At 39.9% G+C, this 19856-nt stretch overlaps 1 protein-coding gene across 2 annotated transcripts in view; it reads left to right on the top strand.

The window, feature by feature from the left end:
* LOC106978136 (E3 ubiquitin-protein ligase RNF103) overlaps positions 1-10100 on the top strand; it is a 108365-nt gene extending 98265 nt beyond the window's left edge. For both annotated transcript variants that reach the window (XM_015075780.3, XM_015075778.3), the window contains 3 exons: positions 4746-4867; positions 8009-8123; positions 9502-10100. In XM_015075780.3, coding sequence (XP_014931266.1) covers positions 4746-4867; positions 8009-8123; positions 9502-9644 — 380 coding nt within the window. In that variant the 3' untranslated portion in view covers positions 9645-10100. The remainder of the gene's footprint in view (positions 1-4745; positions 4868-8008; positions 8124-9501) is intronic.
* The last annotated feature ends 9756 nt before the right edge of the window (positions 10101-19856 follow it).

The raw sequence follows: 19856 nt of genomic DNA, 5'->3' as shown, positions 1-19856 counted from the left end.
CCTCAAGATCTTCAGCTAAAATGCAGATATCCCTGTGAAGGGTAACATGTTAAGCCTTGTCAGCTATTAATACGTTATGATTAGATGCTTTCCAAGTGATAGCTTTCTGACAGCAGCTTCTTGCAGAATAAGACAGATGATGAGTATGCTTTAAAAGGGGGAGTAAGTTAAGAGAAAGTTTCAAAGGTGAGACAGGAAATAGAATTACCATATGATTCAGAAATAATGTCTCTGGGTATATACCCAAAATAATTGAAAATAGGGACTCAAACAGACATTTGTACATCCATGTTCATAGTCACATTATTGACAATAGGCAAAAGGTAAAGGTAACCCAAGTATCCATTGAAGGATGAATAGATAAGCAAAATGTGGTATATATACACACGATATTATTCAGCCTTAAAAGGAAAAAAATGATGGGGCGCCTGGGTGGCTGAGTTGGTTGAGTGTGCAACTCTTGATTTTTGATCAGGTCATGAACTCATGGTTCGTGGGATCGAGCCCTAAGTCAGGCTCTGTGCTGTTAATGCAGAGCCAGCTTGGGATTCTCTCTCCCCCTCTCTTTGCTCCTCCCCTGCTCGCACTCTCTCTCACTCTCAAACTTTAAAAAAAAAAAAAAAAAAGGAAGGAAGGAAATGCTGACACTTTGTTACAATGTGGATAAACCTTGAAGGCATTATGCTAAGTGAAACAGGCCTGTCCCAGAAGGACAGATAACTATGATTCCACTTACATGAGGTGCCTAGAATAGTCAGATCCACGGACACAGAAAGTACATTGGTGGTTGCCAGGAGTTGGAAGGAGGGGAAGTGAGAAGTTGAGAGTTTCAACAAGTTGTTCCCCAGGTGCCATCATTCTATGTAATTGAAAATTTGGGGAGAACTAATTTCTATTTGTTAAAGTCCCTCCCCTTCTTTTTGCCATATGAAATTGGTTGATTTTATTTATTTCCATAAAGAAACGCTCTGGAATTTTTATGGTCAGTACAAGAAAGGAATAACACATTTCTGATCTAAATATGTCATTATATGTAGAGGCATTTGAGTCTTTATTAACCACCTCAGTGTTGCTTGCTGTTAAGACGTGAATATGTTTAACATTTTTTAAAATCCAGTTTGAATATCATAGTTTTGCTTGTTGTCTTCTAAATGCATTCATTGGTTTATTCAACATTTGAGAGTCAGCTGTGTCAGGCACAATGGAAGGCACTGGGAATAAAATCATGAGTCCACCTCCAAATAAAAAAGATATCTTGTCTTCTCTTGGGCAGCACATATTACCAGAATGGTGACTTTAATGAGAAGGTTCAATGGTCTGTGCAGAAGGATGGTATGCAAATTCATGAAGCATACTGTTAAAAAAAGAAATCCATCCATTAGGTCTCCACTCTCTAGAGCTGTTAGTGGGGCCCTGCCCTGCATATTGAGGGAGGAGCATACAGAGACCTTGCAGCTGGAGGAGCCTGGAATGCTGGAAAAACAGCAGGAAGATCTGGCGGTGGGCTGAGGAGGGACTAGCAGAAAGAGCTATAACCAGGCAATGAGGCTCTTGTCATGATCCCTTCCCGTGTGACTTTGCTCTTTCTAATTTTAAATGTCAGGTAGTTTTTATAATGCTAACCTCTTGTTTTCTGTATCATTCTAACCTTTTTGGAGATTCTTTTTTTATTGTGAAATATGTGTAGCTAAAAAATCTTCTGTGCTCTGCCTGTTCACTCCTCCCTCCCACCCCAAGCAACCATTGATCTTTTTACTGTCTCCATAGTGTTTGCCTTTTCCAGAATGTCATATAGTTGGACTGATACAATGTGTTAAGTAAGCCTTTTAGATTTGTTTCTTTCATTTAGTAATATGCATGTAAGTAAATTTCCTTCATTTTTTTTTTAAGGTTTACTTATTTGAGAGAGAGAGAGAGAGAGAGAGAGAGAGAGAGAGAGAGGGAGGGAGCACGGTGGGGGAGAGGCAGAGAAAGAGGGAGACGCAGAATCCAAAGCAGGCTCTAGGCTTCGAGCTGTCAGCACAGAGCCCCATGCAGGGCTCAAACTCAAAAACTGTGAGATCATGACCTGAGCCAAAGTCGGATGCCCAACTGACTGAAGCACGCAGGTGCCCCAGTTACCTTCATTTTTTTAATGGCTTGAGAGTTTTTTTTAACATTGAATATTCCCTTGTATATACCACGCTTTATCTGCTCCATTATTGTTGTTCTTTTGCAAGCAACATCTTGGTTGCTTCTAAGTTTGGGCAATAATGAAGAAAGCTGTCAATCTGCAGGGTTTTGTGTAGACGTACGTTTCAGCTCATTTGGGTAAATACCAAGGAGCTCATATATAAGAGTAGGTTTAATTTTGTAAGAAACTGCCAAATTGTCTTCCAAAGTGGCTGTACCATTTTGCATTCCCACCAGCAGTTGCTGTTGCTCCACATCCTCACCAGCATTGAGTGTTGTCAGTGTTTTGGATTTTGACATTTTAATAGATGTGTAGTGGTATCTCCTTGTTTTAGTTTGCAATTCCCTAATGATATGTTGATCATCTTTTCGTGTGGGGTTTGCGGGGTTTTTGCCATCTTTTTTGGTGAGGTATCTGTTTAGGTCTTTGCCCATTTTTAATTGGATTGTCCATTTTCTTACTGAGTTTTAAGAGTTCTTTGCATACGTTGGATAAACATTCCTTTCTCATTTGTTTTTTGCAAATATTTTCTTCCAGCTTATGGCCTACTTCTCATTCTGCTGTAGGGGTGACTTATTATTATAAAACAGTTTTTATCTTCCTCACATGCTTCTTTCCTTGTGGAACATAGAAAGTACATTTTAGTTTTTAGTCTTTTATTTTTCTTTGTATATTCATCTTTCTTTGTTTTGAGTTTCCATTGTAGCATTGGCCTTTTAAAAATCTACTTCCCCCAATCCTGATTGGCAATCAAATTAAAGTCTTTTGGGATTAGTTTTATTTCTAAGTTTATTTTTGCTTCTTCTTTTCCCACTATACTCTTCCTTTTCTTCTTCTTCTTCTTCTTCTTCTTTTTTTTTTGTTTGTTTATTTTGAGAGAGAGAGAGAGAGAGAGAGAGAGCAGGAGAGGGGCAGAGAGAGAGGGAGACGCAGGGCTCGAACTCCCAAACCATTAGATAATGACCTAAGCCAAAATCAAGAGTCAAGATGCCCAACCAACTGAGCCACCCAGGCACCTCTCTTGTTTCTTTTAACAATCAGAAACTCATACCCTTTTCAAAGTACAAATGTTTTAGTATTTAATACTTATCACACCAGTTTTTTTCTTTAGCTCCCATCTTTTTATTTTTATTTTTTTACTAATTCAACTCAAAAAAGTTTATTGAACACATGTCATGTTCAAGCACTCTCTGTGGGAAACTCAGCATGTAAATTAGGATAAAACATGGGCCTGCGTAGACATCAAACTTTATAGTTCAAAAAGAACTATATGGAATAAACTTTATTTTTGCCCTTCTTTCCCTCACTTACCTTTTTATAATAACCAATAGTAACTTTAATATTTTAAAACTTTTTTGTATCATTATAATGGCATATATAATTTGTTATTTCAGCCATACAGATTCTTGATATTTCTGCTGTAATATATACTAATCTTAATCTTAATAGATCAGTATTTCACTTCCCCATTCCAATGTTAAGGAGAAATGAAGAATTCTCTGCAACTAACAAACTTCCTTACTCCTTTAGAAAAATCGCAAAATGGTGTGTATGTCACCCAGCTATTTCCCTGGTCACTCTTGTTTCCTTGCCTCTTGTTTTCCCTTACATGTGAGAGCTGCCTAGAGTCTGGATTCAGATGGGTAAATTTTTAGTAACTCGTAGCTTAGCCAGGCACTGCAGTGCTCAGGCAGTCTCTGTGCCAGTTTTGTTGGACAGCTCAGAACTTTAAGTCTCATGATATTGCAAAACAGATTTGGAAGGCTGCCATATCTTTGACATGTTAAAGATGTGTGTGTGGTGGTGGGTAGGGTGCAGGGCAGAGGGATAATCATTTGCTATTACCGTGATTTCTTATATAGAAGTGTGTATATGATCGAACTACAGAAAATGTTTCCGTAGCAAGGAACTGTAACCGCCATACAGCAACACGTAGACTCACTATATATCTCATCCTGATTTCTCTTATTTTCCTGAGGACTAGAGACAGGGCCCTCAGAGAGCAGCAGCCATCCATAGGCTGGTGTATGGGGAACACTAGTTGTGTATAGCCTAAAGTGTTGTATTTTCCAGTGTGGCCCTGGCAAGATCTAGAGCTGTTCCTCCCGTGTGACTTGTCCTAGTATCACAGTCATTCCTAGCGGGCTTCCTTCCCTAAAGCTCAGATGCACGCCTTCAGGCTGCTTTCCACATCAGCCGGATGGTGTGCATGCTCAGAGTTTGTACCTGTTGTAGCTAAAGTGTACGGTTTAGAAAAGTCCGTCTCTTGGTCAACTAGCATAGTAATGTAGGTTCACAGATAGTTTTGGGAGTCTACCTACTACTGTTCTCTTTTATTAGAATAGCTTATAATTTGACTATCACTCTTTCTTTGTTGTTGTTAATTAGGCTTCACACCTGCCACAGAGCGCAGCGCGAGGCTTGAACTCACGACCCTGATATCAAGACCTGAGCTGAGATCAAGACTCAGATGTTTAACCACCTGAGCTACCTAGGCGCACCTGATTGTCATGCTTTATTCCCAATCCTGTGTCACATTCTGTTGAACGATCCTGTTCCTTTTCCTTTTCAGCGGTTTTGCGAGTAGCCGGTTCCCTACAGAAGAGCACAGAAGTGATGAAGGCCATGCAGAGCCTTGTGAAGATCCCAGAAATCCAGGCCACCATGAGGGAGCTATCCAAAGAGATGATGAAGGTGACCTGGGGCCAATTCTGCATCCTATTCCAAACAGTTAGCAGTCACTTCCAGCAGAGCAGGGGGCTGGGGCTGGGTGGGAATGGATGGACCACTGTTGCTGGACAGAAATTATTTTGAAGACCGAGGAGCAGCTGTTAGCACTGGTTGAAACTGTCTGAACTGAGCATGGCAGAGGATGGGTCAGATTGCCAGTGTTCCTTAGAAGAAGTGAAAGTATACCCAAGGCTCAAAGGGAGGTGGAAGATTCAGGGAGCTAGAGTTTCCAGGCTCCAACATGAGCAGGGAGACAGAAAGAAACCAGGGTCTTCCTCAGGGGAGTATTAGTGATGCTGGGGAGGGAAGTCGTTCCAGACCAGGAATTGGCAAACCTTTTCTGTAAAGGGCTAGATAATAAAATGTATTTTATATTTTATGGGCCATACATTTCTGTTGTAACTACTCAACTCTGCTTTGTAGCAGAAAAGCAGCCATAGATAATATAAACAAATGAGCATGACTGTGTCAAAGTAAAACTTTACAAAAACAGGCAGTGGACTGGATTTGGCCCACACTCTGTGGAGTTTAATGTCGCCTATTTTAGGCCAGAAGAGGAGAGACAGAGAACCGAAAGCAGTAAGTACCTGCCACCCCCAGGATCAGGGCCTGGAGAGGACCTATACCGGTGGCCTTCAGACAGGGAGGGACAAGGCTCAGAAGAGCACAGTTACTGAGTTCCCTGCCAGCCAGTGGTACGTCACACGTGCTGTCCTATAGAGTCCTCCCAGTGACCCTGTGGGGGAGATATTTTTTTTACCCCATTTTACACAGGAGGAAATTGAGTCTTCAAGTTGCCAGGTAATTTACCTAAGTGGCCTTGGTCGTGACAGATCTGGGCTTGGAGCACAGATGTCTGACCTTATTGCTTGAGCTGCCTCAGAAATGGTGGTAGGAAGTATCTCAGACAGGTGTGTTTCACACTTTTGACTTGTGACCTAAGAGCCAACATTGTATACTTCAGCTTGTGCATAGAAATTGCGTTTCTTCTTCCTAGGGAATTTCATTTATGAACTTGAATTATATGCGGGACTCTGAGGCATAGGGGAGAGGAACTGGAGAAAACCAATAGCAACATATAAAGCTCAGAACCTAGGTCTTTGGGATGAGAAATCCTTGGGCAGTAGTAGGAAGGAGGGACCAGGGTCAGGAGTGTGTGTCCTTTAAAAGTGGTACGTGGATCTTTTTTCCCAAGTTGTGATGACTGTCCATGTAGAACAGGATAACAGGGTAATTCTTGGAATGACTTTAGGCCCGCTAAATTCTAAATTTGTGACCACTAGGATCTGAGGGGAAGCCCCTTTAAGAACCTGGGGTCTTTGCCACAGTGGTTTCTGAATAGTGAAAGGAGTATAGATTTGGAGGAAGGCCTGCATGTAGTAGATAATAGTTACTGAGGTCACTCCAGGATATACATCCCCAAGTACCAACTGAAGCCTGTGGTAGGGGCCCAGCTCCTCGAGGGCAGGGACATGATATTAGTCATTCCATTTGTCCCAGCCCCTGTCCTTTGTGTGGCACAGAGTAGGCATTTGATGAATGGTTGCTGATTGAATAGGTGGATAAATGAATGAATAACAGTTTCTGCCTCCAGGATGTGGAAGGCTGTTACAGTCAGGATTCCAAGAGGCTCGTGTAACTAGTTAACCAGCATGTACTGCACCTCTTGTCAGTAGCCTCCAGCACTGAGATGACATCCATTCATTCAGGCCATTGAATTGAATCTGAATTGAATCTGTTTATTCATTTTGGTTGAGAGGAAAGGATCTGAGAATGGGTAGAATATGGTTATTCTGATTCATGTTATTAGGAGTCACTTGAGTGTTCTGGCAGCACAAAGGCAGGCAGGAGAGAGGGCTTGCTTTTACATCTGATAGCATCAGTGTAGGTAGTGAGAGTCATGCTCTGCCGAGTGCAGGGAACCAGAGCTGGAGCTGTCACAGGTGATCTTCTGCTCCTTGAATCACTGGATTAGGTACAAAGCAAGGGGCTCAGCTGTTGCAAGTGGCAAAGCAGTTAGGATTTTTCTCTATTGGCAGCTTCTCAGAAGCCCGAACCCTTGCTTTCTTTCTGCCTCTCCGTCCCTTCCCACCTCTTCTCCCCAGGGGGCCTCTTTCTGACATTGGAGGATGCTGTTCTGACCTTTTACTTCAAAACCAAACAAAAAACAGTCAGTAGGGTCCTAGTTGGGAGCTGAGGACAGTGCTTGGCAAGGAAGACTGCGGGTCTGGCCTGTGTTGGCAAGTGTTCAAGAACAGTTTCCTTTTTTTTTTTTTTTTTTTTAATGTTTTATCTGTTTAAGTGTGGGGCTCGAACTCACGACCCAGACAGAGATCAAGGGTCGCACGCTCTTCCAACTAAGCCAGCCAGGCGCCCTGAGCACAGTTTTCTTGTGTGCCATACTGGAGCCCTGCTACCTCGAGGAGAAAGGAGGCTGAGTGGCTGGCTTCAGGCTTCCAGGCACAAGGCTTCCAGTAGAGTCTGGGCATTACCTTGTTGGGTCCAGAAATGCTGTCTGATCAATTCTGTCAGGAATGGAGGATGAGGCTCTGGTGAATTGATTGATCCTTGCCAGACCCCCTGGACTGGCCCTACACCAGCAGCTGTGACCTGGACATGCTGAAGTACTCTTCAGGCCTTTTTAGGGTTCTGTGGAGCCCCACTCTGCTCTTGGTACTTGTTATCATAGTGCCCACTAAGACTCCACTCAGCTTTCACACTGTGTTTCAAGTCCAGTGCTCACGGACTCTGCTTGCAACGTTAGGGCTCATGCTTCCCAAGACAGCTCAGGGCACACTCACTTTCAACAAGTTGTTCCCCAAGTGCCATCATTACTATCTGGGTTACTGTGAGAGGCTCCATTGACAGAGGCCCCCGTCCAACCTTGGTGCTGAGTCTGGGAAGTTTCCCTATGGCCATTGCCTTTCTTCAGAGAGGACAGACAGCATCCTTGTTTCTCATGACCATCTGTCTTGAGTGTTCACCGTCAAAAGGGTGGTCTGGACTTACAGACACTAGAGCTCAGGTGGAACTGGACCCACAGATGTTTCTGTGAGGAACATTTTTACCAGTTGAGGGACGTGACGTGATTTTTTCTGTGTTTAGGCTGGCATCATAGAAGAAATGTTAGAGGATACTTTTGAAAGTATGGATGATCAGGAAGAAATGGAAGAAGCAGCAGAAATGGAAATTGACAAAATTCTGTTTGAAATCACAGCAGGTATGTCCTGAGACTCTTCGACTTTCTCTCCTCCGTTTATGGTCGTTCTTCTTGCATTCACTAAATTACCTAGTACCTTTTTCTTTATGACTGTAAATGCAATGCAGTGACTCTTTATGCAAGTTAGCTATATATTGTGCTTATTTTTCAAGATCTTTTAAAAATGCAAAGAGTTTTAAAAATTCCTAAAGTTTTCAGAATGGTGAGGAGAAACTGCTCTCACAACACTGCTGTTGGGAGCTTAAGTTTCTTTCTTTTTTATTTTTTTTTATTTTTTTTAAATGTTTTATTTATTTTTGACAGAGAGAGAGAGACAGAGCATGAGCGAGGGAGGGTCAGAGAAAGAGGGGAGACACAGAATCCGAAGCAGGCTCCAGGCTCTGAGCCATCAACACAGAGCCCGATGCGGGGCTCGAACTCACAGACCGCGAGATCATGACCTGAGCCGAAGTCGGTCGCTCAACTGACTGAGCCACCCAGGCGCCCCAGGGGAGCTTAAATTTCTATAGACTTTCTTGAAAGCAATTAGGCAGTAGCTGTCAAAAGCCATCAACCTGTCAGACTGATTTCTGGGAATTTATTTTAAACTAGTAATTAAGGATGTGCTGAAAGATTTAACTCAAGGAAGTCTGTTGTAGCATTATTTATCATATTGAAAAGTTTGAAATAACCTAAATGGATACTAATAGAATACTGGTTGAATTATATCTGTTTTAATGGAATACTTTATAGCTGTGATAGTGTGGAAATACGTTCATTGACATGGAAAGACATTCACAATATAATGTGTGAGAAGAGCCTTGTTATTGAAATACATGCTCGTGTGTAAAAAACATGTCTATAAGAAAAGACTGGAAAGAGGATGAACAAAAACAGTCATCTCTGAAAAATGGTTAATGAAGTTTTAAGCTTTATTTTTACTTCTGGAGTTTGGGTTTTATGTTTAACAAAAAAATTCGTGAGATTTAATTTTTATCTGTTTTAAAATTATTTAATTATTTGTTTTTAAATTGTTGGGAAAGACTAGTTCCTCCAGGAAAACCTTTTGTGGAAGTTTAAAAACAGTTTAGTTTTACTGAGAGACATGTAACATCTTCATGAATCTTGAAACTTAAGTATTCAATAGTGTTTAGGAATTTAGAACAAGAGTGGCAGTACCAAATTTCTTAAAACCCGAATCCTCCGTTATTATGACCTTGGTATCATCACAAGTTGGCATTTGCACTTTTGTCACAGTGAGCAAATCCGCCCGCGAACAGCTTGTTTTATTGCCCCTTTTCTGTTTCTTGTTAGGCTCTTCAGGTACAAAAGGCAGAGAGGATAAGGGACCACTTCTTTAAAATGATAATTTGTTCATTTGTTTGCTGTTTTGTTTCAGGGGCCTTGGGCAAAGCACCTAGTAAAGTGACCGACGCCCTTCCGGAGCCTGAACCTTCAGGAGCCATGGCCGCATCAGAAGATGAGGAGGAAGAAGAGGCCCTGGAGGCCATGCAGTCCCGTCTGGCCACACTCCGCAGCTAGTGGCTGCCCAGCTGGGCCCTCAGGCTCTTTCACAGCCCACCTACTGGGAGTGGGCACACTCCTCTGAAGCAGTCACCATGTTATGTATCTCTTGCACTACGCCTCTGAGGCACTTTTATTCTGAGAAGGTTCTCTGCTCATATCTCTTCACTTTGCAGAGGTTTGGGGATCTCAATGGGATTGTCCTTGAGAGTTGGGGTTATAAATGCATCATTTTCAGGGGTATAAATAGAAGCATTCTTTGGGGGGGGGGGGCAAAGGAATCTGACTTCATGTGATGCATCATTTTCAGGAGCATAAACAGAAGTATCTTTTGGAGGGAAGGGCAAAGGAATCTGTCTTCTCCCGAAGCACTTCTGAGGATAGAGTTGGCCTGAATGTTGAGGACTCTCCATTTTTTTGTCTCTAAAACACTATATAAAATGGATTTTAATAAATTTTTGCTTTAACACTTGGTCTCATTGTAGATTGTCATGTGCAGTGAATTTTCAAGGTGTTTGCGGTCTCAGATTATATGTTGGCCTTGGAAAGAGAGAAGGTGCTATAGCCAGTCATATGGGACTTGGAAGCCCAGCAGAAGAGGCTTCTGCTCCATGGATGCTGTTCCCCAGCTTTCACAGATGTGGTGTGGGAGCGACGCTTCTGCTTTGTCATCTGTTTAACCAAAAGGATCCTCAAGAATTGTGACTCCTTGTCCTGTTGGCCGGATGGCTGTATTATGTCCTGACAGGTGTGCATATGTAGTTTGCTTCCCTTCCTTCCCAATGCACGTTGGACCCAGAGCAGACAGCTGTGAGATTAGGACTTTCACCGTCCAGCTGCTTTTCTCTGCTGCTGCTGCTGCTGCTGTTTGTTGTTCAACTCATTTGGGTAAATACCAAGGAACACAATTGCTGGATCACTGGTAAGACCATATCTGGTTTTGTAAGAAACTGCCAAACTGTCTTCCAAAGTTGGCTGTACCATTTTGCATTCCCACCAGCCATGACTGAGAGCTCCTAGTGCTCCACATCCTCGTGAGTAGTTGATGTTGTCAGTGTTTTGGATTTTGACCATTCTATCAGGTATGTAGTAGTATCTCACTGTTGTTTTAATTTGCAATTCCCTAGTGATTTATGATGTTAAACATTTTTCCATGTGCTTTTCTGCCATTTGTATATCTTTTTGGGTGAGGTGTTTAGGTCTTTGCTCATTTTCAATTGGGTTGTCATTGTTGAGTTTGAAGAGTTCTTTGCATAACAGTCCTATCTCAGATATGTCTTTTATAGATATTTTCTCCCAGTCTAAGGCTGGTCTTCTCACTCCTTCACATTGTCTTTCACGGAGTGGTTTTCAGTCTTAAGTCCAGCTTTCCAATGATTTCTTTCATGATCATGCCTTTGGTGTTAGATTTTAAGTCATGATCATACCCATGATCACCTAGATTTTCTCCAAAATTCTTCCAGGAATTTAATGTTTTACATTTAGGTTTTGATCCATTTTGATTTAATTTTTGCGACGTGTGTAAGGTTTGTGTCTAGATTTATTTTTTTGCATGTTGATGTCCAGTTTTGGCACGATTTGCTGAAAAGACAATTTCTGCTGCATTATATTGTCCTTACTCCATTTTTAAAGATCAGTTGGCCATTTTTGTGTGGGTCTGTTTCAGGCCCTCGGTTCTGTTTCACTGATGTTATATTGATGTATTTGCCTTTTCCTTCACTAATTACCACCCTGTCTTATTGCTGTACCTTTATAGTAAGTCTTGAAGTCAGATAATACCATCAAGCTTTGTTCTTCACTGTTGTGTTGGCTGTTCTGGGCCTTTTGCCTCTCCACATAAACTTTAGAACTCATTTGTCAATATCTACAAACTAGCTGTGATTTTGATTGGGATTACTTTGAATCTATAAATTAACTTGAGAAGAACTGACATTAACAGGATATATTTTCATGATTGCATTTATCTGGCTAGTTTATTCACAGAATGATAATGGAATTAAGGGATGCTCAGAATCCCTGAGTATTTTTGTCTTATATGGATAATCAGAGTTTATCCAGGTGGATGGATGGACAGAATAATTACAACCACTCTTCCAGCCATTCAAATAAAATGATGTAAATGTAGGGTTGGTTTGTTTTCATTGTTTGAAGAGGTCCTCTTTTCTCCATTCCTGTTTTCAGGTTAAGGAAATATCATTGTTGTCTTATCATGTTATATAGTCCATTTTCCCTCAGTATTCTTCTGGGCATCATTGGAAATTAGGAGAGTCAGTTACTACACTGGCTCTGTAGGGGTCCACAATCTGGGAAGGGAAATGATGGTGTAAATACCTGCAATAAAAGTTTTCCTCTTTCCTCAGCTTGTCAGCTTAGGTCCAGCACTAGCAGCACCAGCTCCCATTCTCCACCCCAACCATAGACTGAATTTACTTGGTGCCCTAAACAAACAAACAAACAATGTCAAGAGTAGCATCCCACAACACTGACCCATTTGTTTTGTTTGGAAATATAGCTCACACTAAAAACCACCATCCAGCTTGTGGTGATCACCCAGCATTTCACTCTAGACAGGTTGTAACCTCATTTACTCTGTCCCTCCCCACACTCCCCATGTTGCCTTTCATGCCTTCCTGAGCACTTACCACTCATACAGCTCACATCACCTGGGGCCTCCTTGTCGTGTATTTCCTCATCTATCTCAGGACTCCTGGAGAGAAGGGGTTTTGACTCATATTTGTTCCCAAAGAGTACTAGTCATGCCTTTCTCTGCACCTCTTCCTGACACCCAACACCTAGTTGAAGAACTATGACCACTTTTCTTGTCCTACCATAGTGACACAGCTGCTCTTCAAATGCTAATCTGTAGTATCAGTAAGAAAGGCTCTTAAGTAAAACTGGAAATATTTGGTTCAAATAAAAAGCAAGGTCTTTTCCAACTTTTCAGAGCTTTTCATATACTTTTCCCAAATTTATTTGACCAAGACAGTTTTCTTTTGAGATGCCAGAATTAACATTTCCTTATCACTGAAATCTTTTCAGAAATGCAGGTCTAAATCACAGCATGGAAATGCCTTTTTTTAAAGCTAAGGAATTCCTCTTCTACGTATAATTAATGATAGTTTTAAAAAATGTAGAGTGACATCAGGAAAATGGTGGAGTAGACAGCTCCATACACTCACACCTCCAGATTTTCAGAAGTACCAGAAACTGTCAGAACTAACTTTGTCAGAACTGGGAAACGAGAGTTTACAGCAACCAAGTGAACACTGTATTAAGAAAAAAGAAATGTAAAAACAGTAAGAAAGCATTGTGGCATTTTACTTGCCCTTGCCAAATCCTTCTCCTAACTTGGCAGCAGTCTTAAAGACAGGAGCTCACATTCTGTGTGTGATCCTGGTCCCTAGTTCCAGGGGGAGAACAGAGTAGACTTAGTCACAAATTATCTGTTTGTCTGTCTGCCCTTACCTGTCTGTGGGCCATCCTGAAGGACTAATGTAAGGTGCTTATCTCTGGTTTGCCTATTTTGTAACTTAGGGTGGAGAAGCAGCAGGCATTGCTTGAAAACATGTTAAGGAAATAATTTTTAAAAAGTGAGACAACCTGGGGCAACAGATTACACTTGAGACCTACAATAGATTGCTTAAAACCTGCGAAGAAAAGTGAGGGAGAGGGTTTCTTTGGGATATTAGGGCATTCAAAAGCATGTGGAAAGCCACATGCATGCCTAGCACAGGAAATATCAGAAAAGATCTGAGAAGACCCCACACTTTCACCACTCGCTGATCTGTAGACTTGGGTGCAAGCAGGAAGTGAAGGCTGAGACAGAATTGTCAATAGTCTAAGTGTTAAGAGTGTCCCAGCACAGAGCCAGTCCGTAAAGACTGGGACAGGTGTTTTTTGTTTGTTTTTTAAAGATCCTGGCATTCAAAGAAATCTTTGTTAAAATACTGGCTGCAAACAGCGAAGTCTTCAATAATTAAGAAGTACAAACCTTGGGGAAGAGGGAGATTCTGATTTCCAGATTTATGCTGGAATATTCAAATGTTTAGTTTTCAACAACAAAAATCACAAAGCATACAAAGAAAGTGCAAAGTATGGCCCATTCAAAAGAAAGTTAAATTTATAGAAACCATCCCAAGAAAGTCCAGACACTGCACTTCTTAGAGACTCTAAACCAGCTGCCTTAAATATACTCGAGGTAAAGCAAACCAGTAAGACAACGAATAAAACAAAAATATCAGAAGATATTATTAAAAAGGAACCACATAAAAATTCTGGAGCTGAAGATTATAGTAACTGAAGTGCAAAATACACCAGAGGAATTCAACAGATTTGAGTAGGCAGGGGGAAAAAAAGGTGAACTTGAAGATAGAATAGTTGAAATCTAGTTTGAAGAGCAGAAAGAAAAGTGAACAGCCTAAAGGACTTGTGAGACCATCAAGCTCACCAGCATATGGATTATGGGAGTTCCAGAAGAAGAGAAAAAGGAACAGAATTGATATTTAAGCAATAATGGCTAAACTCCTTCCATATCTGAAATATATGAATCTACACATCCAAGAAGCTCAACAAATTCCAAACACAATAAAGGGATTCACACTGAGACACATAGTCAAGTTGTTTAACAGTAGAGACAATAATGAAAGCAGAAGAGAAGCAACTCCTCATGTAAAAGGGGCGCTTCAATAAAATTAACAGCTAATTTCTCATCACAAACCATGGAAGTGAGAGGCAGTGGGATGACCTATTTAAGGTACTGAAAGAAAAAACTCAATGAAGAATTACATATCCAGCAAAACTATCCCTTGAGAATGAAAGAGAAAGTAAGGTATTCCCTGATAATGGGAGTCCTTCAGGCTGAAATGAAAGGACAATAGACAATAACTTAAAGCCATATGAATAAAGAACACCAGTAAAGGTAACCACATTCAAAATAAAAGCCAGCATTATACTTTTGGTTTGTAACTCTTCTTTTTTTTGCATGAGTTAAAGGCAAATACGTACAAAGTAATTATAAATCCATATTAATGGGCACACAATGTATAGAGATGTAAGCTGTGACAATAACAATATAAAAAGGGACAAATATATTCAGAAGTGCAGTTTTTGTATACTATTGAAATGTAATAGGTATTATTCAAGCTAGATTGTTATGATCTAGTTTTTCAATCTAGTTTTAATCACAATTGTTATACTGTGATTGCAAAAATAACTACTAAGAATATACCTAATACAGAAAAATATAAAGGAAATAAAAATCATACAGTACAAAATTTCAGTTATGAAAAAAGGAATTGAACTACATATATAGAAAACATATAAACAGGAGAAGTCCATTATGAGTAATTAAATGTAAATTCTCCAACTAAAAGGCAGAAATTGGGAGGACAGATAAAAAACATCACCTGTATGCTGACTCGTTTTAGATACAAAGGCACAAAAGGTTGGAAGAAATGGAGGAGGTGCCAAGAAGATGGAGGATTCTAAGTGCAACCTATCCAAGTCAGTAAACCAGACAGCAATTTGAAGACTGGCAGAACAAACTCCATAACTAAATGTAGAGAAGAAGCTGCATTAGGCTAGGAAGGGCAGAAATGGTTGGGAGTTGCCGCCAGTGCAGAGGGAACTATAGTCATGGAGAGGAGAAAGCACCAGTGAGCCCACACAAGGAAAACAAATCCCCATAACATCCGGCCTTGAAAACCAGAGGGACTGAATTCCATGCGTTTGGAGTGTGACTTGGAACTTTAAAAGTCAGCCAACTCAGCCTGGGGCAAGCTGGGAGAGCGAATAATAGTTGGGTACCAGCCCTTAAAGACAGAACAGCCTGACAAGAGGCAACAGAGAAGCAATAGATTACACAATGAAGAGTGAGCTCTTTTATATTGATTTTGGAGTGTGTTAGATTTGACAAAATAGACTTTAAAAAGATGAAAGGCACCTGGTGACTCATTTGGTTAAGTGTATTAAGTGTATGACTCTAGATTTTGGCTCAGGTCATGATCTCACAGTTGTGGGATCAAGCCCCACATCAGGCTCCATGCTCAGCAAGGAGTCATACCATGCATCTTTTCTGACCACAATGCTATGAAATTAGAAATCACCACAAGAAAGAATCTAGAAAAACCACAAATACATGGATATTGAATAACATGCTACTAAACAATGACTGGATCAACTGAGAAATTGAAGAAGAAATCAGAAAGTACATGAAAACAAAAGTGAAAACACAATGGTCCAAAACCTTTGGGATGCAGCAAAAGTGGTTTTAGAGGGAAGTCTATAGTAATACAGGACTACCTCAAAAGCAGGAACAAAGCTCAAGTAAACAAACTTACCTTGCACCCAAAGGAGCTAGAAAAGAATAAACAAAGAATAAACACCCCAAATCAGCAGAAAGAAGGAAATAATAAAGATTAGAGCAGAAATAAGTGATACAGAAACTAAAAAGACAAGATCAATGAAACCAGGAGCTGGTTATTTGAAAAGATCAACAAAAAATGATAAACCTGAAGCCAGATTCATCCAAACAAAAAGAAAGGAGACTCGAATGAACAAAATCACCAATGAAAGAGGAGAAATAACAACCAACACTACAGAAATACAAACAATTGTAAAAGAATATTATGAAAACCTATATGCCAACAAATTAGACAACCTTGAAGGAATGGATAAATTTCTACAAACATAAAACCTCCCAAAACAGAAACAGGAAGAAATAGACGATTCAAACAGATCAGTTACAAACAATGAAGTTGATTCAGTAATCAAAAAACTCCCAACAAACAAAGCCAGGACCAGACAGCTTCATAGGCAAATAGTACCAAACATTTAAAGAAGAATTAATACCTATTCTACTCAAACTATTCCCCAAAATTGCCTCACTCTATGAGGCAAGTATTGCCCTGATACTAAAACCAGATGAAGACCCCACAGAAAAGGAGAACTACAGGCCAATAACCCTTATGAACACGAATGTGAAAATTCTCTGTAAAATGCTAGCAAACCAAATCCAGCAAAACATTTCACCACCATCAAGTGGGATTTATTCTCGGGATGCAAGAATGGTTCAATATTTGCAAATCAATGTGATACATCATGTCATTAAGAGGATAAAAACCATATGATCATTTCAATAGTTGGAGAAAAACAATTTGACAAAGTATAACATCCATTCATGATAAAAGCCCTCAACACAGTGGGGTATGAAAAACCCACAGCAAACATCATACTCAATGGGGACAAACAGAGCTTTCCCCCTAAGGTCAGGTACAAGACAAGAATGTCCACCCTCACCACTTTTACTGAAGATAGTGCTGGAAGTCCAAGCCACAGCAATTAGACAACAAAAAGCAATAAAATGTGTCTAAGTGGTAAGGAAAAAGTAAAATTTTCACTATTTGCAAATGACATGATACTATATATAGTAAAACCTAAAGACTCCACAAAAAAAACTACTAGAACTGATAAATGAATTTAGTAAAGTCACAGAATATAAAATTAATGTGCAGAAGTCTGTTGCATTTCTATAACAATGAGGCAGCAGAAAAAGAAATTGAGAAAACAATCCCATTTATAATTGCACCAAATGAGTGAAAGACTTGTACTCTGAAAATGATAAAACACTGATGAAAGAAACTGAAGATGACACAAAGAAATAGACAGTCCATGCTTATGGAATTGGAAGAACAAATATTGTTAAAATGTCTATACTACTGAAAGCAATCTACAGATTTAATGCAATCCTATCAAAATACCAACAGTGGGACACTGGGGTGGCTCAGTCAGTTGTGCATCTGACTCTTGACTCAGGTCATGATCGCAGGGTCATGGGATTGGATTTTGCATCAGGCTCTGTGCTGAGCATGGAGACTGCTTAAGATTCTCTCCCTCCCGTCCTCTTCCCCACCCCTCCCTCTCTCTCTTTCTCTCTAAAAGTAAGATAGAAATACTACCAGTATTTTTCAGAGACCCATAACAAAAAATCCTAAAATTTACATGGAACAACAAAAGACCATAAATAGCCAATTCCAGACTTCAAGTTATATTACAAAGCTGTGGTAATCAGAACAGTATGGTGCGGGCACAAAAACAGACACATAGATCAATGGAACTGAATAGAAAACCCAGAAATAAACCCACAATTATATGATCAGTCTTCAACAAAGGAGGAAAGAATATCCAATGGGGAAAAGACAATCTCTTCAACAAATGGTTTTGGGAAAACTGGACAGCTACATGCAAAACAATGAAACTGGATCACTTTCATTATACACAAAAATAAACTCAAAATTGATTAAAGAACTAAATGTGAAACCATAAAAATCCTAGAAGAGAGCATAGGCAGTAATTTCTCTGACATCAGACATAACATTTTTCTAGATGTATCTCCTGAGGGAAGGGAAATAAAAGCAAAAAATAAACTGTTGGGATAATATCAAGATAAAAAGCTTCTGCATAGTGAAGGAAACAAATCAACAGAACCAAAAGCAACCTACTGAATGGGAGACGATATTTGCAAATGACATATGTAATAAAGGGTTAGTATCCAAAATATATAAAGAGCTTATGCAACTCAGTACTCAAAAAAAATCCAATTAAAGAATGGGAAGACATGAACAGACATTTCTCCAAAGAAGACAACCATGCAGATGGCCAACCAAAACATGAAAAGATGCTCAACATCACTTATCAGGGAAATGCAAATCAAAACTATGAGTTATCACTCATACCTGTCACAATGGCTAAAATAAAAAAGAACATGAGAGACAACAAGTGTTGATGAAGATATGGAGAAAAAGACCCCTCTTGCACTGTTGGTGGCAATGCAAACCAGTGCAGCCATTCTGGAAAACAGCATGGACTTTCCTCAGAAAGTTAAAAATAGGACTACTTTATCCAGTAGTTAGTTGCACTACTAGGTATTTACCCCCAAAATACAAAAACACTAATTCAAAAGGATACATGCACCCCTATGTTTATAGCAGCATTATTTACAATAGCCAAATTATGGAAGCAGCCCAAGTGTCCATCGAGATAGATGAATGGATAAAGAAGATGTGGTATACATATACATTGGAATATTATTCACTATCAAAAAGAATGAAATCTTGGCATTGGTACCAACATGGGTGGAGCTAGAGAGTATAATGCTAAGTGAAATAAGTCAGTTAGAGGAAGACAAATACTATATGATTTCACCCGTATGCAGAATTTAAGAACAAAAAAGTGTACAAAGGAAAAAAGAGACAAACCAAGAATCAGATTCTTAGCTATTGAGAACTGATGGTTACCAGAGGGGAGTGGGTTGGGGATGGATGAAAGAGGTGATGAGGATTAAGAACTGCACTTGTCATGATGAGCACTGGGTGATGGATGCAATTACTGAGCCACTATAATGTACACCTGAAATTAATATAATACTGTATGTTAACTACAGTAGAATTAAAAAAAAAAAAACCAAAACTCAGTGACTTAAACAGTACAAATGGAAAAAAAAATGGAAAAAGATAATGCATATGAATAGTATATGTTACACACATATGGGGCACCTATATCATTATGAGACTAAAACAGATTTTAAGTTGGGGTGCCTAGCTGGCTCAGTCAGTGGAGCATGCGACTCTATCTTGGGGTTGTGAGTTTGAGACCCACATTGGGTATAGATCTTACAGAAGAAAAATCCAATAACAACAATAAAAAAAATACTAACAGGTGATGAAGAGTTTGAAAAATGAGTATATCAAAAATAGATTTTAAGTCAAAATAGATTATAAGAGATAAAGGACATGAAATATTGAAGAAAAAGGGTCAGCCATCAAGAAGATATAACAATTATAGGGGGCGCCTGGGTAGCTCAGTCAGTTAAATGTCCGACTTCAGCTCAGGCCACGATCTCACAGTTTGTGAGTTCGAGCCCCACATCAGGGTCTGTGCTGACAGCTCAGAGGCTAGGGCCTGCTTCAGATTCTGTGTCTCCCTCTCTGCCCCTCTCCTGCTCATGCTCTATCTCTCTCTCTCAAAAATAAACATTAAAAAAAAAAAAAAGGATATAACAATTACATGTGCACCTAACAATAGAGCCCCAAGATATATGAAGTAAAGGTTGCCAGAATTGAAGAAATAGTTCTATAATAATAGAACTTTCAGTAATAAAGCAGCCAAGCATACAATCAATACGTAAATAGAGGACATGGACACTATATATCAATTAGGCCAAATAGACATACA

This window comes from Acinonyx jubatus, chromosome A3 (genome assembly GCF_027475565.1).
Source record: "Acinonyx jubatus isolate Ajub_Pintada_27869175 chromosome A3, VMU_Ajub_asm_v1.0, whole genome shotgun sequence".
NCBI classification, from domain to species: Eukaryota; Metazoa; Chordata; class Mammalia; order Carnivora; family Felidae; genus Acinonyx; species Acinonyx jubatus.
Note: the sequence above shows the minus strand (reverse complement) of the source record. Positions and strands in the feature narration are given on the sequence as shown.